This window comes from Tyto alba, unplaced genomic scaffold (genome assembly GCF_018691265.1).
Source record: "Tyto alba isolate M040663 unplaced genomic scaffold, T.alba_DEE_v4.0 Super-Scaffold_9, whole genome shotgun sequence".
NCBI lineage: Eukaryota > Metazoa > Chordata > Aves > Strigiformes > Tytonidae > Tyto > Tyto alba.
Window position 1 is genome coordinate 12,573,604 of NW_024881330.1, and position 25,932 is coordinate 12,599,535.

Sequence of the window (25,932 nt, forward strand, 5' to 3'; positions counted from 1 at the left end):
GTCTCTTGATCACACCTCCCCTGCCATCTGAACTTCTCCCTACATCTTCCTGAATTTACAGTCCTAGCTCTAATATTTAGTATTGGTTTTGAACTTGTCCTTCCTCTTTCTCATATTACTTTGCTTTCCCTTTTTTAGCTTCTTTTGAAGCTCCTTACCATTCATCACAATTTTTCAGTACCACACTTTCCTTCTCATAACTCTATCAAACTAGCTCTTCCTTCATTTCTCTGACTCATTCACTATATATCACATGCTAAACTGATTCCTCTCTTATTACTAGCCCTAATTATGGGATGCCTCCATTCTTCCTTTTATATATTACATTCTCACCAAACACCAGCTCCTGAGTCACTGGCAAAGGATTTAGGGAGCAGATGGAGTGAGTGACTGCCTCCCCTCCACGCACGGGTCAGCAGTCTCACAGGAATGGTAGATTGTGTTGATCTCTTCATGCAGTATTGTAGTACGTTCTCTCCCAAGTGCACCCACAGGTACCTAGGAATATTTTGTCCTGACAGTGCTACTGCTGCATACTCTTCTCAACTGTCAGTGACATCCTTAAATCACCTCATTATAAACTGAAAATACAGCAAAGTGGAACAGTATAACTCACTGTAAGTAACTAAACCTTATAATTGCATCTCACAGTTCAACAAGGACTTTCTCTATGAGTACATGTCACAGCAAAATATTTAAATTTGACTTGACACAACTCTGTATTTATTCATAATGAGAGGGAATTTCAGCTACCTCTCAGGCGATCACTTGCTATTTTGGCCAGTTCCTGAAGACTATTATCCAATGCCATCATGATCACTCTCCTTTGTTTTTGTCTTCTGCCATGCAATATACAGTCATATGGTATTTCTTGTTTCAGGAGTTTCTCTTCTCCACCGACCTCACCAGCACATTAGATTGTCCAAGGGACTTATGTTTTGACAGCAGACACAGATCATGTCTACAAGATATAGGGCAGTTGATACCTGGTCTTGTTTCTTGAGATCCTGACAGATTACTGTGACAAGCAATGAGGAATCTCATATTGTTATATAAAATATTACATGCAAAAGAACACAAGAACACAAGCAACTCCCTAAGGAAGTTATGGATTACAATCAGTATCAGATGGATCATTAACTGGTCAACCATTTCATTGTTCGCATGAGAGGGAGAATGACACACGCCTACTGCAAAGTTGGGTAATAAAACTGGAAAAAAAAAAAGAACAACCAACTCACTGGCAGAAGAAAAAACCTCTTTTGCAGAGTCACTAACTCAAAATTGAATAATTAAAACTCCTACTTCAGAAGCTGCTGCTTTGAAGTGGAACTGCAGATCTCTATTTGCATATTAGGAACGCTTGTGTCGATTGCCATGCTCCATCTGGGCAAGAGATTGCAGATGAGGATGACAAGGCTCTGAATTAGGACAAATCAAATGGATGCAGACTCATGAAATCCTGCTGAGATAATTATGAGTCTCTCAAGATGATGTAATTAGTATATTAGCATGGCTTCCTCCTTTAGCAGTAAATACATTTTAAGAAAATGTAATGTCTTTATATCTACTATTAAATATGTCAGCCCTGCTAAAAGTGCTTTTGCACTCTTCTGTTTGGTCTGTGGGCACAATTCTAAGTCCCTACTTTGTGGCAGAGAACTAGATATACACAAAGTTGTAGCAAAGATGCGAACTGTAGCACTTAAGCTTTAGAGATCCTGCTACCTAAAGCTATCCATCCCATCCCTAAATTAGACAGTCAGACTTTTTATAAAATGGATGGAGAAAGCCAATGTCAAAAAACAGGAATCACAAAAGTCAGTTATCTAAGTAAACATTGCCTAAGAGATAGGGAGTCCTGTTCCTCTAATGGCAATGGGTGCCTCCACCACAAACCCTTTCCTTGAGTCAGTTGCTTAAAACAGGCAAATCCTTTCTCATAAACAATGATGAGAGAAATCCACATACTATCAGATTTAATATCTCAGTGGTTAAAACAGTCATCAGTAAGGTGAGTGACCCGTTTTCAAATCTCTGCTCATCCCATACTAGTTGTCCTAGCCCACAGGCTATCAGGTATTCAGGGGTAAGACATCTCAATCTTTCCTGTTTGAAGTTGTTCCACTTTGTATAACTAATTAAAAGATAATTGTAGCAAGTACTTGAACCTGACTCTCCCACATCCCAGGTTATTGCCTAACCATTCAGTTGTGGATTCAGTCTCTCATTTTATTTCTGCAAGGTGCTTAAATCATGTAGACACTTTGAAAATACTATTCTCTGTGTTTTACATACAAATATTCACAGAGCAGAAAGTCACATTCATTTCAGAATTACCCCTACAAATATCTCCCATTCTTCTCATATATAGTACCAGCTCTCTTGCTCAATGGTGAAAGCTAGGTGTTTTGTTTGTCTGTTTGTTGGGGAGGGTCTTTTTCAAACCCTTTGTCACAATACAACCCAATTTTTCAAGTACAAAACCAACTTTTTCTGTGGTTCTTGGTTTTGATTCCTTACTTGGAGAAGGCAATAAGAAGCCTCAAACAGTATTCATAGATAGCATAATAAAGGGATATTGGTCTTTCACAATGAATGATGATTGTTCTTTGTATGCTAAAAATATGGTGTGGGCTTCAGAAAGCACGTGATGTGATGAACAGCTCTCTGCCTTAAAAAGCTCACAAAGTAAATGATGGATCTGGCACACAAGCAAAGACGCAATATAAACCACACATCAGGAGATTACAAATCCAGGATAATGAAGCACAAGTGAAAGCTTGTAAGGTATTTCAAAATAAGGACAGCCTGGTATAACAGGCATTTGTTCAAGGACTATAAGGGCATCATGAGCTGATAAAAGAAAGATCGCAGACTAGGAAAGAAGTAGTTGAAGAAGTAGTACACATGACAAAGTAATTCAAGGAAGGCTGTTCAAGTGGTCTACACAAGCAACAAATGTTTACATTTATTTTACAGTTATCCTGGTATAAAACTTGCAGATCCTTTATTTCATTTCAGCTTACATGTCCTATACAAGTGTTTAACAAAATAAAACAAAAGAAAATCCCACAAAAAAAAAAAAAAAGAGGAAAAAAATATAAAAAACTCACTGATCTAACTATTTTAGTTCTGTCACTAGCAAAACCTTGCCCATAAACAAAGCCTTAGTTTCAAAATGTGAAGTAACTACAGTCTGAGAAGAGATGAGGGAAAATTTTAGAAATGTTGGGTGAACAGTGGCTTAGGAGAAATTAAGAGTCCAACAACAGTATTGTGAAATGTTAAATGCAACAACATTACACAGCAAGCAAGGGAAGATGTGATTCAAAAAAACAAAATTTTGGCTGTGCAAAAACACACTGGCTCATTTATGGTTTCCAGAAATGTTTTTGTGACAACAGCATTCTGTTGGTTTTCAGCCTATAGTTCTTCCCCATAGCAGAGGTTTGTGGTGATACAACACAGGCACAAACCAACTCCCAGAACAAAAGGTTAAAGTCTTTTACAATATTTAATTTCTGTAGAGATTTAAACATTGAAATATGTCATTACAAAGCAAAATGACTCAGTATAGATGTAATTCAGATATACCAAAATGCATTAGTCATTCAATAAAACAGGCACTGACGATTTACTAAAAATACTTTACAGAAGAAAATAACAACATGTATTTACTTTACTGAACGGTTGTTGTGGAAAGGACATAAAACCAAATCCTGCATATATCACCCTAATTTGCCTATCCCAAAACTAGGACTGCTAGGGCTAAAGCATGGCTAACTCACATCCAGTTTCCAGTTCCTGTTTTGAACAGCAGTGCAAGAGGAAGCAATGTGCAATGTGATCACAGGTCAAGCAAACAAGGCAAGGAACAAACTAACTAACAGGCAGCATGAGGAGCTCCCTGCCAGGTGGGAGTTTCACTAGGGGCTGAGCTAACTTGCATCAGCTTCTTACTCCTCTACAGATGAGATGGTGTCCCTTAGGGAATACCAGCAACAAGGAGCTCTGCCATCACGACACAAAACGGGAAGTAAAGCAGTTAATATGGCAGTTGGGTTGCAGAGAGCATAAAGAAATCCCAGAGGTGTCACCAACAGAAGCTGCTTCTAAATGGTGATAACACAGCACAGGCCACCAGTGCAGCTTTTCTGGTACTTTGGCAACCTCCGCCTCCAAGGAAGCGCTGAGGGTACATTCTGCCATCCAGGGCTTGGACTGATGAGACGCCCAGTGCTCCTCCCTGGGGCAGGGAGCTGGGGAGGCGCGTTCTGATTGCTATGCTCAGGGAGGAGCTGCCAAGAGAGCTCAGCGGGCTTCACTGCACCAGGGGTGCTGAACAGGACACCAGTAGGATCTTCGAAGATACTTTTTCAAGACACAAGCTTAAGCCCCATTGCGGTAAGAATTACCACATGTCTGCTGGAAATACAATACAGAGGATAAAAAAACAGTCCAGGAGGTTTCTGGAATATGTGGAAGATAACTTCCTGACATGGCTGGTGAGTGAGCCAACTAGGGAATGTGCCCCGCTGGACCTGTTGTTTGAGAAAAGAGAAGGGCTTGTGGGTGATGTGATGTTTGGAGGCCATCTTGGGCTTAACGATCACGAAATGATAATTTTTGATTCTCAGAGGAGTGAGGGAGGGGAGTCAGCGGAACTGCTACCTTGGACTTCCAGAGGGCAGACTCTGGTCTGCTTAGGAGACTGGTTAACAGAGTCCCTTGGGAGGCTGTCCTGAAAGGCAAAGGAGTCCAGGAAGGCTGGACGTTCTTCCAGAAGGAAGTCTTAAAGGTGCAGGAGAAGGCCATTACCATGTGCTAAAAGATGAGCCAGCAGGGAAGAAGACCAGCCTGGATGAACAGACAGCTTTGGCTGGAACTCAGGAAAAAAAAGAGAGTTTATGACTTTTGAAAGAAAGGACAGGCAACTCAGAAGGACTACAAAGATGTCATGAGGTTATACAAGAAGAAAATCTGAAGGGCCAAAGCCCAACTAGAACCGAATCTGGCTACTGCGGTAAAACACAAAAAAAAATCTTAATTTAAATACATTAACAACTAAAGGAGAGCTAAGGAGAACCTCCATCCTTTATTGGATGCAGGAGGAAATATAGTAACAAAGGTTGAGAATAAGGCTGAGGTACTTAAGGCCTTCTTTGCCGCAGTCTTGTTCTTGGGGTACTCATCCACCTGAGCTGAAAGACAGAGATGGGGAGCAGAATGAAGCCCCCATGATGCAAGGGGAAATGGTAAACAACCTGCTACACCACTTAGACACACACAAGACTGTGGGGCTGGATGGGAGATCCACCCAAGAGTACTGAGGGAGCAGGTGGAAGTGCTTACCAAGCTTCTTTACATCATTTATCAGCAATCCTGGCTAACTGGGGAGGTCCCAGCTGACTGGAGGTTACAAAATGTGATGTCCATCTACAAGAAGGGCCATAAGGAGGATGCAAGAAACTACAGGTCTGTCAGCCTGACCTCAGTGCCGGAGAAGGTTATGAAGCAGATTATCCTGAGTGCCACCACATGGCACATAGAGGACAACCAGGTGATCAAGCCCAGTCAGCATGGGTTTATGAAAGGCAGGTCCTGCTTGGATAACCTGATCTCCTTCTATGACAAGGTGACCCACTTAGTGGATAAGGGAATGACTGTAGATGTTGTCTCCCCAGACTTTACTAAAGCCTTTGACACCGTTTCCCAAAGCATTCTCCTGGAGAAACTGGCTGCTTATGGCTTGGATGGGCGTACTCTTTGCTGGGTAAAAAATTGGCTGGATGGCCAAGCCCAAAGAGTGATGGTGAATAGTTAGATCCAGACAGCGGCCGGTCACAGGTGGCATTCCCCAGGGCTCAGTAGCGGGGCCAGTTCTGTTTAATGTCTTTATCAATGGTCTGGACGAGGGGATCCAGTGCACCCTCAGTAGGTTTGCAGATGATACCAAGTTAGGTGGAAGCTTTGGTCTTCTTGAGGCTTGGAAGGCTCTACAGAGGGATCTGGACAGGCTGGATCAATGGGCTGAGTCCAACTGCAGGACAATCAACAAAGCAAAGTGATGGGTCCTGCATTTGGGTCACAACAATCCCATGCAACACTACAGGCTTGGGGAAGAGTGGCTGGAAAGCTGCCTGGCGGAAAAGGATCTGTGGGTGTTGGTCAACATATGGCTGAATATGAGCCAGCAGTGTGCCCAGGGGGGCAAGAAGGCCAATAGCATTCAGGCTTGTATCAGAAATAGTGTGGCCAGCAGGACTAGGGAAGTGATTGTCCCCCTGTGCTCAGCACTGGTGAGGCCACACCTCAAATACTGCGTTTAGTTTTGGGCCCCTTGCTACAAGAAAGACATTGAGGTGCTGGAGTGTGTCCAAAGAAGGGCAATGAAGCTGGTGAAGGTTCTAGAGAGCAAATCTTATGAGGAGCAGCTGAGGGAATTGGGGTTGTTTAGTCTGGAGAAAAGGAGGCCGAGGGGAGATCTTATCACTCTCTACTACTACCTGAAAGGAAGTTCTGGCAAGATGGGTGTTGGTCTCTTTTCCCAAGTAGCAAGTAATAGGATGAGAGGAAATGGCCTCAAGTTGTGCCAGGGGAGGCTTAGATTGGATATTAGGAAAAATTTCTTCACTGAAAGGGTTGTCAAGAATTGAAACAGACTGCCCAGGGAAGTGGTTGAGTCACCATCCCTGGAGGTATTTAAGACTTGTAGATGTGGTGCTTAGGGACATGGTTTAGTGGTGGAGTTGGCAGTGTTAGGTTTACGGTTGGACTCAATTATCTTAAAGGTCTTTTCCAACCTAAACGATTCTATGATTCTATTCTATGATTCTAAGAAGAAATGTATGACCAAATGAGGAAGAGGATACAAACTTGCTGAGGGCAGCAGGTGACGCCTGTGACTTCAAGTAACAGGAATAAAGCTATGTCTCCTCCTCCAGCTAACAGCTGCAGGAACAGTAGGGGGTGTTTGGGGGAAAAATTCTGAGTGGGTATCTCAACTGTTTGGATTAGTACCAGTACTAAAGGAAGCATTGGTGTTATTGGCTGATGATGCTCCCCTGTGTGAAACATAAGAATCCATCTCAATTATCCAGGTGAGTCTGTTGCTTGCCCAGAACCTAGATCACTGATGTTGCAGAGAAATTGCCAACATTCAACCAGCTTTCCAAATTCTACCTCTTACAGCTAACCCTTGTGGGACAGAAGTAACACTGACAAGGGAAACCCTGAGCAGCTTAATGGAACAGAGAGCTCAGAGCAAACATGAGAAGGCAGAAATCTCAGTGGTGCTCTCTTCAATCCTTCTAGTCAATGGAGAGGCCTGGCTAGCATGTGTAACCAGCAAGCTGATGCCTGGTTGTACAGCTGCTGTCACCAGCAAGATTTTGGTTTATTTGATTACAATGCCTCATACAATGAAGGTGGACTGCTACGAAGATATGGAATCCACATGACAAAGAGAAAAACATCTCTGTGAAGAGATTTGCTATTCTAGTGAGGATGGCTTTAAACTGAGGAATGGGTACTTGGCCCAGAGGTAAGGGAAGGGAGAAGAAAATATGAGCATGTGTGAGAAAAGGCCACAAGGGAAAGTGACATACTTCTCCTTAGAGGGAGGGCATGCAGAGGCTTACCTCAGTTGTCTGGATGTTAATGCACAGAGCTTGGCCAACAAACAAGAAGAACTGGAAGTCTATGCACAGTCAGAGAGTTCTGATGTGATCAGGATCACAAAGATTAAATAGGGTAACATCCATGACTGGAACAGTGTCCTGGAGGCTGTTCATGAAGAACAAGCAATGAAGAAGGGCAGTTGAATTTTCTTACAAAGCACCTCCTCGCCTATCCAGAGGTCCAGTGCGAAACTACAGACATATCTGATAGGAATCTTACAGTCAAAAGCAAATGCAAAGGCAATGCTGACCATGCGGCAGTGGGGCCTGTTACACAACACCTGCCCACGAAGTGGACAAAGTAGATAAGGCTGTCTACAAACAACTACCAAAAGCAACCTGATTACCAGCCTTAGTCCTCATTAGGGATTTCAACCATGTGGGTACCATGGCATTGTGCAAGCAATCCAGGATATTTCTAGACTGCATTGGTGATAACTTTTTAATGCAAATGCTAGAGAGACCAAATAAAGGTAATACTCCACGTGACCTATGTGCACAAGCAAGGAAGAACAAGTGGCAAATGTGGTCACAGATAGTAGCTTGGAAGCAGTGATCATAAGTTGATTCCATTCAGGATCCATAAGAAGATTGAGAAGGTAAGCAGAAGAATTAGGACTCAGGATTTTATGCAAGTAGACTTTAGTCAGGAGATGCTTCAGCAGAATCTCCCGGGAAGTTGATACAAAAGGTGCTTAGGATAGGCGGTAAATTTTTATAGAAAGCTTATTGAGAGCTCTGTAACAAATAATCCTGTTGTACAAGAAGACTGAAAATTTTAGTAGAAGATCCACTTGACTAAGCAAGGAGCTTCTTAATGAACTGTAATGCAAACAGACAGCATACAGCAAGCAAAAAAGGAGTACAAAAACACTACTTTGGCACTTCAGAACAAAACTGGGAAAACCAAAGCGCATTTAGAATTAAAACAAGTGAAGGATATGAAGAGCAGCAAGAGTGAATTGTGTAAATTCAGATGAAATGTGGGGATGCTAATGAATGCGGAAGACAACCTAGTGATTGTGCAGATGGAAAAGGCTGAAGTACTCAATACATTTTTGCCTCAGTCTTCACAGACAAAGATTACTCCTAGATTTCCAGGTGTACCAAGATGGTTTGGCAAGGAATAGGTTAGGGACAACAAGTTAGGAATGAATTAGAGCAGCTGGATGTAATCAGATCTATGAGGACAGACAAGATTAATCTGAAAGGGCTGAAAGAGTTGGCTGATGTGAATCCAAGAGTCCTGACTGTCATCTCCAAAAAAAACAGGATCATTGGGGCAGGTCTCTGAAAACTGGAAAAAGGCTAGCACTGTCTGTCTTTAAAAAAGGCACAAGAAAATGAACTCAGACAACTACAGGCCGGTTAGCCTCACCTCAGCTCTTGAAAAGATTACATACCACATCCTTTTGGAATCCACCTCCAAACATGCAGAGAACAAAAAGGTAATCGGCAACAATCAACATGGACTTACAAAGGGCAGTTCGTGCTTGATCAAACTGATTGCCTTATGTGATGAACTGACCTGAAATGCAGATGTGGGGAGAGTGGTGGATGTAATCAAATGGTCTGGTATGTAGATTGAAAATTACTGGGCCAGCTGGGCTCAGAGTGTAACACTAACAGTACATGTTAGTTTGATATCCGATTGGTAGCCAGTACCAAGCAGAGTATTACAGTGGTGAACAGTAAGGCTGAAAATGTTCAATATCCCCACCAAAAGCCTGGATGACAAAACACATTGCACTCTCAGCAGTCTTCTAGACAATACTAACCTAGTGGCATTTGACACATCAAGCAGTAGAGCTTTAATCAAGAAGGACCTTGAGGAAATTCAGGACCAGAAATGTCAAGTTCAACAAGAAAAATTCTGCAGCTTTTCTAGGGGCAGGGTAATCTCATGCATCCCTGCATGCTCGGAACTGACTGGCTTTGTAGCAGCTCTGCTGAAAAGGACAAGGAGGTTATGGCAAAATGTGAGGAAATGTTCTCACTGCTAATAAGGCAAACTGGATACTGGCTACATTAGGAGCCGTGTGGCCAGCAGGACAAAGGAAGTTAACTCTCCCCCTACATGAAGCATTGGTTAGGCCATAGCTGAAATACTGCATCCAGTATCTGAGTCCCGAATTCAAGAGGTACATGAAGAAACAAGAGTCTGGAGTGGGGCCATGGGCTCATGGTTGATAAAAGCTGAAGCATTTGGGTTTTTTAGTCTGCTAAACAGGAAGCTGAGGCAAAAACTACTTGAAGAAGAGTTATAAAAATGATGGAGCCAAGCTTTCCTCAAGTCATGAAAGTGCATGTAAAATCACAATTTTTTTCTGACAGTGCTATCAACATAGTGCTTTCTTTTTTAAAAAATAAGACATGCTTTGTTGTCTCTTTTTCAGTATCTCCTGTAATAAGCAGCCCATAGTCACAATTTAGCTGACAATATATATAATTCCAGTTGGACCACCTTTCTAGTTTATAACACTGTAGATAGGGATATAAAACGCATTTTTATGTTCACTGATCCAGGAATCTCAAGGACTGATCTTAAAACTTTCAGATTATGATCTAATAAAATAAGTAAAAAACCTACATTGTATAGTACCCAACCATCCAGGAAAACATTTCATCCCATTTGGTGTGGTTGAGATGAGAGCAGGTACTTAAATTGGAATTTCATCAAATTTATAAGAAGGGGTCCCAGCAGATACTCACCAAGAGCTGTAGTTCACCTCCTCCCATCAATGTTACAAGCAAGATTTGTTATTTAGAGGATGTTATTAAGTTTTTCTTGGGCATTAAGGGAGAAAAATGTCTGCAAGACAAGGATCTAGCTGAAGATTCCTCCCTTCTTTGGTCCAAGTGGGTGTAGCTCTGCTAACTTCAAGCTGGATTTTATCTGCTAGTACCTAATTACTAAATGGTTTGTGTGGTTTTATACGATATAGATTTGAAGGGAGTTTTGAGATTAAGAATTTTTCAATTATGTAACAATGCCCAGAGCAGGAGCTGTTCATTTACTTATTTTTCAAATCATCAACTATATGAGTGAGAACACAGAGATAAATTATTAGATAACCTGAAGACTTTCCAAATATTAAAATTATGGAGGCTAAAGGTAGTTTTCAGATAGAACTATGTTCCAAAACAGATTTGAAACAGAGTATAAATGCTATTCATCTAAAGCTACATAGCCAGCCCACATAAATTTCAGGATGCAGTAGTGTTTGTGGACTCTCTATTTTCTATGTAGTTTGTTTTCTGCTGCATAAAGATGTGAGTACTGCATCAGACCAAAGATCTATCCAGCATATTCTCGTCTTCAACAGTTGCTGAAGCTGGAGTAGGAGTATAACAAAAGTGCCAAATAGAAAGATCGTCCCCTGTTTCCCACCATATACTTTCCCTACTTCTAGCAACTTGCAGTTTAGCGATTTCCTATTTCCCAAGACAGGGACTCTTTGAATCTTTACATGAAATAGCTGTCAGTGAGTTTTTGTTCCATAAATTTGTCCAGTGGCTTTCTGAACTCATTAATGCTTCTGGTCTCTGTAACATCCTGTGGCAATTAATTCCACAATGTAATTATTCTCTGTGTAAAAAGTTACTTCCTTTTGTTGGTTTAAAACCTGCTGCTGGATAATTTCATTAAATGGCTCTTTGTTTTTATGTGACACATTGTGAACAAGCATTTCTGTTCCATCCATGACTGTACACACTGCTATTACAGTCACCTCTTATCTGAATTAACTGACAGTTTCTCCTTGAACAGAAGTAAAGCCACAGCTGTGATCCTCTGTAGGTGGTTTTTGCTTTAGCTGGATTTTCTCCTTACCATAAAACACTGTCCTATAAAAAATTTAACAGACAAATAAGTACTGAAAAGAAGTAGTATAAGGAAGGACTAATGTAAGGAGTTTGGGTTTGAGTTTTGTGGGGTTTTCAAATGGCTGAATGTAAACTCACTGTGAGCTGTAATACACGTTACAGCTATAGTTACCTATGCTGTGCATATAAACCTGGTTGATAGGATTTGTCTGATGTATCTTTATAAGCCTGACTGACTAAGGAGGCCAGGCATATGCAAACCTGACCGATAGATTAAGGAGGATGGCTAGCTATACTCAGGTCTAATTAGCTCATAGAGGGCTAGCAGAGACATACATAGTTATAACTGATGGGGCAGCTCCGTAGAAATCTGGCTGATGGGCCAGATTCTCTTAAAACATTGTTCAACAGGATCTCCACTGTTCTGTCAGATTTTGTCTGCCAAGAGATGCAATGTACTGCTGTGGGTAAGAGAAAAGGCAATTCTTCTGTAAGTCTTCTCCAAGTGCATGCCACCAACTAGCAACAGCCAACTCTGGTTTTGGTCAAAAGAAGACAAAGGGATTCTAAAGCCTAAACAGGCTGTAAAAGGGGAAGCAAGGAAAGAGGAAGAGGAGCTGCCCACCAAACTAAACATAATCAATGTGACTCCAGGGAGAAGAGGTGGTGGTGAGGGCTGTGGTTCCAGTAGTTAGTGGAATTTAACAGGCAGAAGTGGGAGAAGGTCGGGTTGTTTTGCAGGGAGTAAGGGCATACGGTGAGGTTGTTAATACCTAAGTCCAGAAATGCCCTGTTTCAATAGACAGTTTTACTGAACTGGACCAAACTGTCTGTAGTGCAGCCCAGCCTTTACCTGTATCCCTTGATCATCTCCAACTAAGCATAAAAATATCCATGGAGAAACACTTCATCTACAGCCCACACTTCATCATTACAACAATTATCACACACCGCAAAACCACACCCCATAAGTTCTCCCTATTAGAGTTGCCATCTTCCCAGCAATCCTTGTAAACTCAGCATTGCATCCAAGTCCTTACTATCCTATCCTCTCCCCACACAACAGACTGCTGGGGAAAAAATAGCATCATAACAGATTTGAACGGAGGATGAGTATCTAGCTGGATAAACACTGTGAATTGTTCACACAGAAGCAATGGCAATACATTAAGGCACCAACATTTGAGAAGAGCCAGAAGAGTTAACAGTAGCAACATCACTGACCTTTTAATTTCTCTCTTTTGTGGAATTTATCAGGCTTTAACATGTGTGAGCACATGTTAACATGGGAACTTTACGCTTTACAAGGAAGTTTTGAGTGTATCTGATGTAGTACACATTTATTTTCTTAAGTCTTTTAAAATATTTTTCATTCACTGCCAGCATTAACACACAAGTCTAAGGATAAAAGAAATACTTCAGCTTGTTAAATCAGCTTACTCAGGCTATGCACTTAGCTCAGTTAAATAAGATGAGAGCCCAGAAATTAGTCCAAATTGCCAACCTTTATTATCAAGCACAGTGTTTGTAACTCACAGTAGGTTATCAACAATGGGGCCACATTTGGGAGATACCGTGACATCTGGTATTGATTTCTGGCAGGATTTAAGTCTTTTTTGAAACCTCTACCTCAAGTTGGAAAGATAATAAAATGCATACGTATTATTAAGCAGACTTTTTTTTTATTTCAGTAGGCAGTAAAATAGACGTAGTTACATACTGCAGCAAATCACAAACACAAAGAAGTCATGCTGCTTCTTTTAAATCAAAGCACTACCTCGCATCAACAAGAGCAATGTGAAAGGTGAGAAAGAAATAAAATTTGACATTTGTGGAACAGGTTCAGTGCATGTGTTAAAAATCATGACAAACCCATTATATAATATAATGAACTAAACATCAAAAAGCTGCTCTTAACTCCCAACATTAAAAAAATAAAACAAAGAAATGCTCCACAAATCTTCAGTTCTTTCCATTTTAACAAAGGCCCTAAATATGCAGTTCTGTAAAAGTCAAAACATTCAGAACAATCTATATTATGAAGTCACAAGAATTTTGTACATTCAAAACTACATGTAACAGGTTGTATGCACACTTCTGCTTACACCCAGTATTGGATATCTCAGTGAGAATAAGTCCCAAGTAATTTAATTTATGAGGAAGCTAGGGATGAGAGTAGCAACTTCTACTAACTCCTTCTTAACTGAAATTCTTTAATTCATGGTAGTAGCAGCCACAAAAAAACCCTGTGATCTAGTTAATGCTGCAAGCAACATTTTATCTGCAATTCATTATAGAGCTGCTAAGAATTTTGCAGAGGGAAGATCTGTGTAAGTGAATATTTTTATTGATAAGGTCATTTAAAAAACGCACTAGGAGAAAGAGTAAATGTTTTTAAATGAGGGATCTAACATTTAAACTTTTGGGGGAGGAATATTAAAATACCCAACATACACATACAATTTCTGGAAACAATTACAATAATTAAAACAACACTGAACATTTGTAGAGAGACATTTTATGGAAGTCATTTCAGAACTGCCTCCCCAAAGACACTGATCAACTTGGGTGTGTTCAATTAAGAGGAGAGATTAAATTCAAATCAAAACCCCTGCTGCTGAGAATCATCCAGCCTTTAGTGCTCCCCCACCACCTCCTGGCCCCAGCGTTTAAATCCTTGGACTGTCAGCAGGAGCTTTCTAGATCAGATGGTTTTCACTACTGATCAACTGAAACTACAACTCCACTGTTTTCAGTAAGAAGTTTCATCAACAAAAAAAATAATAAGCCATGATTTGAGATGAAGATGGCCTTTCAATTTGCACTGGCTATCTACCTCAACAACTACCAATTTCATTACATTTCAGAATTTTATCTTCTTCCTCTAGGCTAACCTAAGCCAGACAGTTAACTCATGTTGACTCTGAAATGTAGACATTGCCTAGAAAAGCAGGAATACAAACCACAGAGACTTTCAGTTGCTGTCTGTTCTGACCTTCTGGAATTCCAGAAACAGTTCCTACTGCCAATTACAATCCCTAATATTAAAATAAAATCATTAAAAAGCTGAATTCAAATAGCTTTGAAATCTTCAGGTAGAAAAAAAAAAATCTCTTTACAGACAGACATATGGGGTGCTGTCCACATGCCTAAGACCGTGGTTGAACTAGATAGTAAATTCAGTTTCAGTCTCTCTAGTACAAGATCAAAACCACCACAGCTGCATGACGCACTGATTAAGTGCGACCCACTCTGCCAATTCTAATTTTGCAGAGTTATGCTCCATCAGGTAGCGTCTGCCCTTCTGCAACCGGCACACAGCCAGCATAAACACGGTATCATGTGATCTGGCTTATTTGATGAGGCTGTGCTACCAGGTGACTTGGTACTGCAGGAAAGCGGTATTAACGAACATGGGACCATAGCCCAAGGCACAGAGTGAAACAATTTGTCAAGGTCAACCACACAGGCTGCTAGTAGACCTGAAAATAGTATCCAGTCCTCCTTAATCCCACACTAGTTTGCTACCTACTGGGCAGCAACTGATGCCCAACATAACACAGTCTTCAAATTACGATGGGGTTCTGAGGATTTCTTTGGCACATTTGTTCTAAATACTATCCCTGCTGCCACCCTGTCTATGGAGTTCCCAGTTCCATGTGAAGGTCCTAGGTCCAGAACATTTCTTTTCACCCAAATCCTCACTCTGCTAACCAGCTGTGGCCCCTGATGCCCTACTCACACAAGCCAAGGTCCATTTCAGCAACTACAGTGTTGACACTGTAAATATTTAGGAAAATGTTTAGCTTGACAAATGTTAGTAACCACAGTGAAGTTAAATAAGCCTATGTTCATATGCAAGGTTTCCAGGGTTTAGTTTCCAAAAAGCAGGACATGTTTTTATGCTTGCTATGAGACACTCAGACACACTACTGAGGGTGTGCTATATAACCCACATAAAATAAAACACTACTCCCACTTCTTTATATACCACTCACTAAAAAAATATTTTTATTGCAGGTCATCAAATGTGGACTCTAACATATTACTGTAGTGAACTATACACATAGCTTACTAATTCTGGGAAAATAAAAAAGCGGCTTCCATCAAATGCTTAGCCCAACACATACAGAGACAGACACAAAAAGTAAAGTAAGTATTACAAAGTAAATATTAGAAATGTGTTGAAATGCATATTTGTCCCAGTTTCTGTAGGAAATGGAGTACATGCCTACAAGATTGTAATATTGTTTGAATTAGTTTGGCGATGGCAGTAGGACAGAGCAAGCATTACACTATTGATTATGAATTATATCAAAGAAATTGCATGGAAAAATTTTAAAATGTTGAGAACTCCGTATCTAGTAAATTCCAGAATTAAGTTTGCCTGTAAAAGTTTTAGTAAAACCTATAGCATTCTATATTTGCAGAGGCGTAACTATAGAGTCACATATTATTTTCCTCTACTACCGTGAGTCATGATAAGCATTTGATCCAATGTCCATATTTTGCTTATTCTGTAGGATGAATTATCAGTCTGAAGTTGCTTCATTAGTAGATAGGCAAGTAAACAAGAAGTAAATACCAACTGCGGTTAGCATTGAAGGTACCTAAATATTGGCCAAGAAGACACCCATTGTTAACAAAAACTTTAAAGATAGAACGAGTTTTCAGAAATCTATTTACTATTTGATGGAGAGATGACACTGCACAGGTACAATGTCTTTCACCAGGGGACTGACTTATTGCTGATGATGATGCACTTCAGTACACTGTAAGTGATCTTCAAAATAGATTCACTAGCTTCTACAATCATTGTCAGAATAATGCAGTGGAAGACTACAAGAGCTCTTTTATTTTTCCTTCCAGCCCAAGAATAAATGTATCAATTTCATTAAATCCATTTTCATGGTAGGAGACTTCACAAACATCTTCCTGAGCTATTTCTGTGTAGCAGAGGACTTTTTTGATGAAAAGAAGGTCTCAAAATTTTCATGGTTTGCATACAAGATTTCAGAATCAAGAAACACTGATGCACTGCACTTATCAAAGAAAATGCTGAACTCAGCCAGAACAGTAAATGTCACAGTTGCAGATATGGATATCATCAGTGGATTTTGCCCTAAAACATGCTGTCATGACAGTGCAGCAAGAAGAAAAAGAATAGCAAAGTGCTCATTAAGAAAGCATCAGCACCAAACAAGGTTGGCTGTTCCATGAAACTATCAAGTTCCATGTCAAAAAATGTTTCACTGACAACACTGTAATAGATATCACAGTGTCAGTCACCGGCAAAGAATCCTGAATCAACTAAGACACATGAATTCCCATGGGATTCAGAGTTTTCCTGTTACTTAGCCCTACAGAAAATTAAGTGACAATCTGATTTTGAAGCACAGCCCTGTCTCTAACAGGCAGCGGAGGTCGTTGATGACACCATCAGACTGGACTTTGTCATCACTTGGTTCTGCTGCCATAGCTGTGCCACCAAGGAGGATGGGAGCTGGGTGGAATCAAATCCCCTGGCTGACCTTGCTATTCCTTCAAAACTCACACTGAAGGTGGAGCTAACACTACAGAAAAGCGTTTTGTTGGTTTAGTTTGCTTTGTCAAAAGAGATTGACTTGGATGTATTGGCAGAACTCTCTCCAATAGGACCCGTGGTCAACACAGCTATGCTAGCAGAGCCTGGGTAACAAAGATGTTATCTTTAAGTCCCTTACACTTTTCTGAGACCAAGGAAGACTGTCCGGGTCACTAGAGGATTATATTATGAGTGTTAAGTTAAGAAACTGGAATTCTTCTAAATAGTTTGCAAGTCAAACATAGCCCATGGACTTTACTGTACAGCAGTTTTAAATAGGATTCTTTTCTTTCCTTCATGTGCTCCTTAGATCACACACAAGCTGCAAACTTGTAAAGAATATGATCTACATCACTGAAGGGAATTATTCCTCTGTAGGATTAAAACCTGCACACTTGGCCTTGAAGATAACAGGCCCCAATGCTAAGTAATCTGCTCTAAATCACGGAAAAAGTGAACAAACACCCCCTCCTAAGCCTGGCTCAATGAGTTTACTAGACTAAAGGGAACTATTATCAAAAATACAAAACAAATGTAAAAGTAGTTCCTGTGTATTCTGCAGAGGCAAAACCACTCCTGTATAAGGAACATGGTAGACTCCTCATCTTTGCCAAAGGAAGACTGAACACTTGACAAGGTGTGAAGTCACACAGGCATGAATGACAATGCAACCAGACTTCAAACTCTATGCAAGACACACGCATACATCAGTTGTATGTAGTTTTACAGATAAAACCCAGCAAATAACACGTTTAATTTCACTTTCCACGTTCAAACTATAATTATCTTTCATCTAATTTACAGTTGTAATTGCTTGAATCAGTTTCCATGCAGGACAATCAGAAAACAAAGATGTCAGCAGCCACTGGCACAGTGATAGAAATGACTCACTTAGAACAACATGGGAAATCTGTAGCAGAAGTAAGGATCAAACCCAAACACCAACACAACTTCTAATTTCTTCATACTTTTCTTCCAGCCTAACCCCACCCTCTTCCTAGCACTCTTTCAACCAGTCTATTCCCCAGCTGTCTATATGACCTCATGACTTCCCAAGCCCATGGTCCTTTACTTTCCATCTGCCTCTTCCCACTCTCAGTCCTTCCTTAACATGGCTCCTAAAATTTTTCTTAAACATGTCTCCCCTGCTTTTCTTACACCTCACTCAGGTTTAGATTTTATCCTCCCTCACAGTTCTCAGTCTTAGCAAAAGGCAGACACAAGTCAAGCAAGATAAATTGATGTTTGGCAAAGCAGTAACTTACAAGAGGAAGTACTAAGCAATCTCTGCCAGAGATGCCACTACACATTCAACACTTGGCTCTCACCTGCAGAATAAACAAAATACCCCACATTCTCTTTCCCTGCAGGAAAAGAGGCACAAGTAATGCAACATTACCTAAGTTAGTTATGTCTTCCTTGTTCTCTAAATCAATTTACAATATATTGTGATTCATTTTATTTAGAGAAGTATGGGAACTTCAGAAAATTTACCCCAGCTTTTACAGTCCCAAACAAGCCAAATGCATGGAAAGCTGAGATAGTGATCATAGTCCACCACCAACACCCCTGCTAATCTAGGGAGCAGAGTGGGAGTGAGAGAGCAGGCACAATATGTTGGCAGTCTGGCTACTAGAGAGCTCTCCTGGAGTAGGGGACACTTGAACTGGCTGTCAGCATGGGTCCCAATCACTTGGGTCCACTTCAAGAGTATAAAGATGCCTATAAGAGATACTCCAGCTCCATCAGCCTTTTGTTGTTACACTAAAAACAAAAGTGCTGTCCAGACTCTGCATGGAAAGGACCCAAATATTGACTAATCTATTTTTTAAATACCCATTAAAAATTTAAAAAGAAGCAGCAGTAAGAGTCCAGTCATTACACAGGTACAAGAAAATGCAGTGGCACTGGGAGTTTCCACAGACAAAGGATTTCCCACAGCCTATTGTTGGAAACACTGTGATTCAATTGCTCATTTCTTGCTCAACAGGCTGCTGATTCAACCTGAAGAGGATGCTGATACTTTTCACCTTCTGCATTCCACCCTCTGCAGCCTAAATCAACAAAAAACCTGGCTTTGAAAAACATGTGACTATATCTCATGCTAGTTCATAGTTATTTACGTTACATACTTTTGTTGTACAATATAATCTTTTTGTCAATGTCATTTAAAGGTACACATAATAAAATAATAAATCAGGAATTTTAACTGCCGCTGTCTGCTTATCTTGCTAACTTCCAGTTGGACATTTCACTACAAGCAGGTGGTTAGAAGGTGAAACATGGACTGTAACATACTTTCAGACTGACTGCTGTATGAAGAAACTACAAACCACAAAAAATGGCAACATCCAAACTCACAAAATAATCAGATAAAATGTGTTTTGCAGCTTGAGACAAATACTGTTAACAGTCTGCTTGTGAAAATTAATGACCTGCTGCAACTCCCCAGAGAAATCCCTCAGGTAAGGAATTCAGATGGAACCAGGGAGCAAGGCAGTGGAGGCTATTTTAAACCCAAGCCTTTCTATAGCTACTTCCAGGTGCACTCCTAAATTCAGCAACAGTATCTGTTTCCCAGAAGCAGATTTTAAACTGTCTCTGACAGGTAACTGCAGATGTGCTGTACAGTTCTAGAGGCACGGCATGTAGCTATCCTCCAAAACAAAACACTATTATTTTTTAGAGAACAGATTGATTGTGTCTCTGTTCTACTGCAGAAGCTTATATACAATTATTTTTCTTACTCAGAAAGGTTTGTTCAGGGTGCTGGCTGTGGAAAGTACAGAAAATTCTCTAGAGCAAGGTAGGAAACACAGATAGGAGAAATGTGTCTAGAGGCTAATAGATTAACCATTGCTGACTTTATAATCCACGTAAACTCTTAAATGTGTTAAATGTCTTGGAGTTGCATTTTAAAAAACTTAGGAATGAATGAACAGGGAAGAAGCCTGTTTTGGCAAAGCAAGGAGGAATGTGACACAACATAAATGAGACACATTAGGAAAAAAATGAAAACCAACCCTTCCAGGACTTAGATAGATATGCACACAACAGATGCTGCCGAATCCAATCCTAACAATTATTGCCCTACCTAAACCCACAAAAATATCCTCACTTCAGTCAAGCAGCTAAACCCTGTGCTTAACTTAAAAGATCATGAGTGAATGCATCTGAAGTAAACAGGATTTGAGTGCATTGTTGGTGAAGACATGGGCTTACTCCTTATATTCCTAAGGATGAATAAAGTATTTTGTTGATACATAGGAATAATAAAAGAAGTTTCATCATTGAAAATTACTTGAAATTCCCATCATAACAATAATACATCAATTAGTTAATATCTTACAATCAAAATATAAACCTGCTATGTTTCATTCATGTCTGCCTATACACTATTAATCTCTAATGATGTGAGGACCATGTTTATGTTTTAAAGCTTTAAAAATAATGAATAATCCAAAAAGGAAAAAGTTCTGATCCATCATCTGACAAATATAAACTAAGAGGTCTGCAATTATGGTGACATCTGAGTTGAAATGTATATTTAAAGACTGCATGGGGAACAGCGACTGCATTTAATGCTGTCCAACACTTGCTGATGGAGACATAGTTTTCAACTCCCTTTAAACATGTAATATTTAATTATTTGAATGAAGATTCTTCATCAAGCATCTGACTCAGGATGACTTTAAAAATTTATTAAAGGAAGACCTTTCTACAAAATAAAAGCCATTTAGGCATCTCTCAGAATACAACTAGTGGAAAATGCATTGCTTTACTCTCCTGGTTCTGTTTTAAAAATAGGAAAAAACAATAGCAAGATAATAGCAAGATAGGTTTAATTTAAATGCTCTACTACATTCATGCTTTGAAACACAGATTTCAGATCCTGAAGGGAAATCAGGGACGTGCTTTTGTCTTTTCTAGAGAAATCCATACAAACCCGACCCTTAAAAGCCTATTTGCATACACTAAAATAGGTTACTTAGAAAGTTGAGTCCTCCGAGCATGATGTGGCCCAGAAACGAAGCGATCAAGTACAGACTGCACTGAAATTGACTCTTTCAATGCCTGGCGCTGCCGTGGAGCCTACGCTTTCAGAATCATGGCTGTTAATGGCCAGGCTGCGATGATCAGAGGAGAGAAAACTCAGGAGCCGTTTTAAAAGAGCGATCGGGGACCGCCCGAGGGAGCGCAGAAGCAGCCGCTGCGCACGGGGATCGGGGTAACGAGGTTTACACGGATCACGCGGAGTCCAAGAGCCAGGGACAGAGACTCGAAAGGAGCTGACAGGACGATAACCGTGAGGAAAGAGGAGACCGTGGGGGAGCGGGAACGGCCAAGGTGGGGGGGGGGGGGGCGCGATGGCGGGACCCGCCGCAGCCCCGGCCCGGCCGCCGTAAAGCGCGGCCCGCGGGCAGCGCAACCGCGGCGCCCCCTGGCGGCCAGCGCCGCCGCCGCGCCCCGGCCCCGCCCGGCGCCGCGCTCCGGCCCTCGGGGCGCAGCGGGGACAGAGCGGGGCTTCCTTCGGCTGCGCTCCGCCAAGGGCAGCGAGGGAGAAGCGCACCGGGAGCCCGTGGTCGGCTGCCTTACACCCGCGGCGCCCTCCGCCGGGCCCGGCTCGCTAACGAAAAGGAGCTTCCGCGGCCCGCGCCGCGCGCGTTTCAGCCCAGTAACCCCGGCACCCGGGGTGCAACCGCAGCGGCGTGCAACGCGCCCCCCCGAACGTGCTGAAATGCGACAGCTCTTGCAAAAAAAAATTGCTGGTCAGGTAGCAAACGAGACCCTAGCTAGTCGAGCGAACAGTTAACAAGTTCACCCTTTATTAAGGACCAGCAAATTCATGTGGCAGGAAGACAATGGAAACCAGGCTTCCTCAGCTCCCCACAGCCACTTGTTCCTGAAATCAGCTGCCTCATTCATTACGCAGCTTCCATCTTCTGCAATACGTGAGAGACGTATCATCTGAGACCACGGCATCTTAACGTCACAGTCCTCAGTCATTCCCAAAGCGGTATTCACCCCATGTTCCAACCGGTGCAAGATAGTGGTGGGGAGGAATTAGAAACTCCTATCACACTGCATGTGAGCTGGGAAGGAAAATTAATAGTTGTACTGGCAACTTTAGTATTTTATACCTACCAAAGACCTATCTTTCCAACTACACGTTGTTTTAATGTAACATTTGTATCTATGAAAAGATAATATTTAAATAAGGAGATGTTTTCATAACTTTAATAGAAGTGGCAGTTTACCTGATTTACCGTTTCTTCAACTGCTTTCATATAATGATTAAGTTCTCTGTCCATTGCAGCATATTCTAACATGACATTTTCCATACTGTTAACATCCTCTACATCATCTGCAAAACAAAATATTTTGTACATGGATGATCAGTTGTATTATTTTCAGGCAGCATTTTTTCTTTACAGATATGAAGACAAGTATTAATGCTGTCAATTTCTAAAGCATCTGTGAGGCACAGCAGGTGTTTTCAAGCTCCTCAAACATACACTTTTTTCCTATTTTGCAACTGTAAACCTTGACATTTCTTGGGTAACTTGAACAAACAGCTTACTCAGAAAGATACTTCCCTGGTTTCATGAGAACAAGAGAGAGTGTGTGTAATTTCATCTACCAACACCTAGTCATTAGGCAATCAGGATATTTTCTGCAAAAGTTATATTTCATGACTCATCACATTGCCTCAGAAATAGTCAGAAGAAACTTAAATGCCCTCTCAGTACAGTATAGTTCACAGCTATAATTAGACCCCTTATCCCCAATAAACATAGCTACTGCAAAATCAAAACAGAGCCAACATTTTATAACACAGGAAAGAATGGAAGACTGAATCAAGCAGTAAAATTTTAATTGCCAGTGAAAATCAATAAATACAGGACATGTGCTTAGTAATTCACATCCACTTTTATTCTCTTCTGCATTCCTCCTAATTTCACTCCTTTCGTCTTTAACTACACCTCTGATTTCCCATTCTAATGTTGCTGTGCATCTGCTTAGCTGGATATGGACTCTCTAAATGCTACAGGGCTGAACATCCACAGCTGTATCTCCTGACACAGGTGCATGTACCACACCAAATACCGCCAACTGCACCAGGACAGCCAGCCACGAGCCCCTAACCCATTTAGGAAATTAAGAAATTAGAGAACATAAGTTTCTACCTCTGCTCCCATTTATTCCTACCCTGCAGTTTGCAAGTATAGAGAAAACAGCTGGGAGCAGCTGGAATCCGTGAAAGAGCCCCAAAGTCTGATATGCAGCATTAGGGGTTGTCATTTAATGGAGTATTCTTCTTTACAAGCAGTTTAAGTAGCCAATCTGTGCTGTTATTTTTAGGAAGAAAATTGTGGTATAGCTTTTTAAATTACTTTTTTGTGAAGAGAGGAAAATGTCTTCTAGTGCACTTCCTAAGTTGCTAACTATACTACTATGTTAGAGCAAAAAATCTGTCTCTGCAGAAACCTAACATAAAGCAATTTATACGGCCGTCTTAACTTGAGAGCAAAACCTGAAACTGTTGCTGAAACACATCACTCAGGGATAGGAGCTTCATACCATATGAAACAGTGATGGATCAAGGAGACAGAAGGAAAAGCGCTAAAATATATTTACACCAAAAAGTTACATAATAAGCCATACTATTTTGTGAACATGGCAATTACAGTCATGATGTTTCCCTTAATTATATATAGGCTTGGTATGTATCCATTTTTCATTAAGTAGATGAATGGATATTGCAGACAGAATCTTGGCATTCCTGCAACTTTCTTCTGAATAATCAGCATTTCCCTCTCCCCTTTCCCTTCCCTCCCACCCAGTTTCCATATCCTATCTGGTAACTATGATCATGCTCTTTTTCCTTCCTGCTAGGAAGCATATGAAGTGCCTCCTTCAAGGCTGACACAAATGGCACTCCATGAATCACAGGAAAGGTTTGTGTAGCAAGTAACTGTCATTCTCCTCCCATGGCCAAAATGAATCATATCCACGACAAAGAAACTACAGTGGCCTAAATCTTTTTCTTTTAGGGGAAGAAAAGTGCATTGTTGAATACCAAGAGAGCTCTATTAATGCCTTCTTTCCTAAAAGTTAAAAAAAGCTTTACGTAAAGAATAATAACATTGCAATTTGAGAGATGCATTAAAATAAAGCTCCAAGAAAGAAGTGGAACGCAGCTCAGGCAAGAGGGGCTTTATCTGTTAACTACATCCTGCCCTACATTCTTCATGTACTGACCGTTCCACCCATCCACTGGCCTGTTTTATGTCCCAGTGATGTTCACTGCTGTTTCCCTGTTGCTGTTCTTTCATGCATATGAAGTACGTTATATATACTGGGAAATCACTGAATGCATCATTAACTCATAATCATAGCCTGCCCTTGAAGGCGTTACAGACATAAAGATAGATCTGAAGCACTGTATACAGGTCAGTTGTTGTCCATCCCCTGTTTTTGCTCTTTGACACATACTAGAGTCCATTTTCAGTTCAATCCATAGTCCAAGGTGCTGAGAGCTAAGAGGAAATCTCCCATGTTCCCAGCCACTCATCTCTCCATCTCCTAAACAAGATTTAAATGAAAACTTACATTACAGGCTATTCGAATTGACTTTAAAAGACTCTCATCATCCCACATTACACACTGCAATAACCCGCTGTGCTCCTGTGCTCCCATCACACTTTCCCTTCCCCCAGTGAGCTAAAAGCACTTCTGCCCCTCCCTGGTAAGGAGCAGATGCAGCGCAGAACTTGGGTGCACATGATGAGAAACTGTGGGTGACTGTATGGGGATATAAAGTTTTACAGCTCACCAAGGCAGGGATGCCAGCACCTTCAATGTTTCCTTACAACAGACTCCACCACAGACTAATCTGAACACAGCAGTTGGTCTGATCTTAGTAGAGAACTCTCCTCACCATCACACAACTCACTCTTCCAGATCCCATCAACCCATTAGCTTACAGCACTATAATATGAAGAAGAATCAAAATTTAATAATTATATTAGGCTTTTGAAAGATTCAAAACGCATTGTCCATTAACTACTCTGCAAGCCCAACTGCTACGCTTATTTTAGTTGTGAGGAAGGCAGTGGAGATTCATGGTAAAGAGATACAAGGCACTGCCTCTCTTCCAGCAGACTGTGACCACATTATATGCTGAATATCCTCAGGCCAGACTCCAGCTACAAAGCCAGCTAACTCTCCAAAGTACTCAAACCTTGCAGTCTGCAGGCTAACAACCTAGCTCAATACCAAAATCAAATGCTTTGCGAGTGCTGGATCAGTGCCCTTCTGTTATCTAATCAAAATTTATCCTAATCTTGTTTCTAATTCATATCTAAGGAATGCATTCCAAACTCTCTGCATATGCTTTTAGCTATTGCCACAAAATACCTTCAAAGTTGCATACTGCAGTTAAGTCTCCTTGTTATCTAGGCTAAATATGTTGAGTTTAGTAAGCATTTCTCCACAAATCCTTACCCTCACCACCCAGAGATTATACTTTTTGCAGTATTACATCTACTACTCACTGAAAGTCCAGTTCAAGGTCCTAATTTTAATTTTCAAAGGCCCATGTGCATCATGTTAAAATTAGCTGGCTGAATAAGTACACTTCATGATTATGAATTCCATCTTGCATGACTTCATGATCTCTTTTTATAATGGAAACAGGGATATTATTCTGAAAAGTGTCCCTAATTATTAAAGAACAAAACTACATAAAGAGACTAGCAAGAGTTCAGTTTCTTATTTCTAAGAAGAGGCCAAACTGATCATCCTCAGGTGCCTTACTGCTGATTCAAACTGTAATCA

At 40.9% G+C, this 25,932-nt stretch overlaps 1 protein-coding gene across 1 annotated transcript in view; it reads right to left on the reverse strand.

Moving 5' to 3' along the window:
* The window catches only part of NSMCE2 (NSE2 (MMS21) homolog, SMC5-SMC6 complex SUMO ligase), a 131,589-nt gene that overhangs the window by 80,710 nt on the left and 24,947 nt on the right, over window positions 1–25,932 (reverse strand). The window contains exon 3 of the mRNA XM_042785823.1: window positions 22,350–22,456. Within this exon, the coding sequence (XP_042641757.1) occupies window positions 22,350–22,456 (107 nt within the window). The remainder of the gene's footprint in view (window positions 1–22,349; window positions 22,457–25,932) is intronic.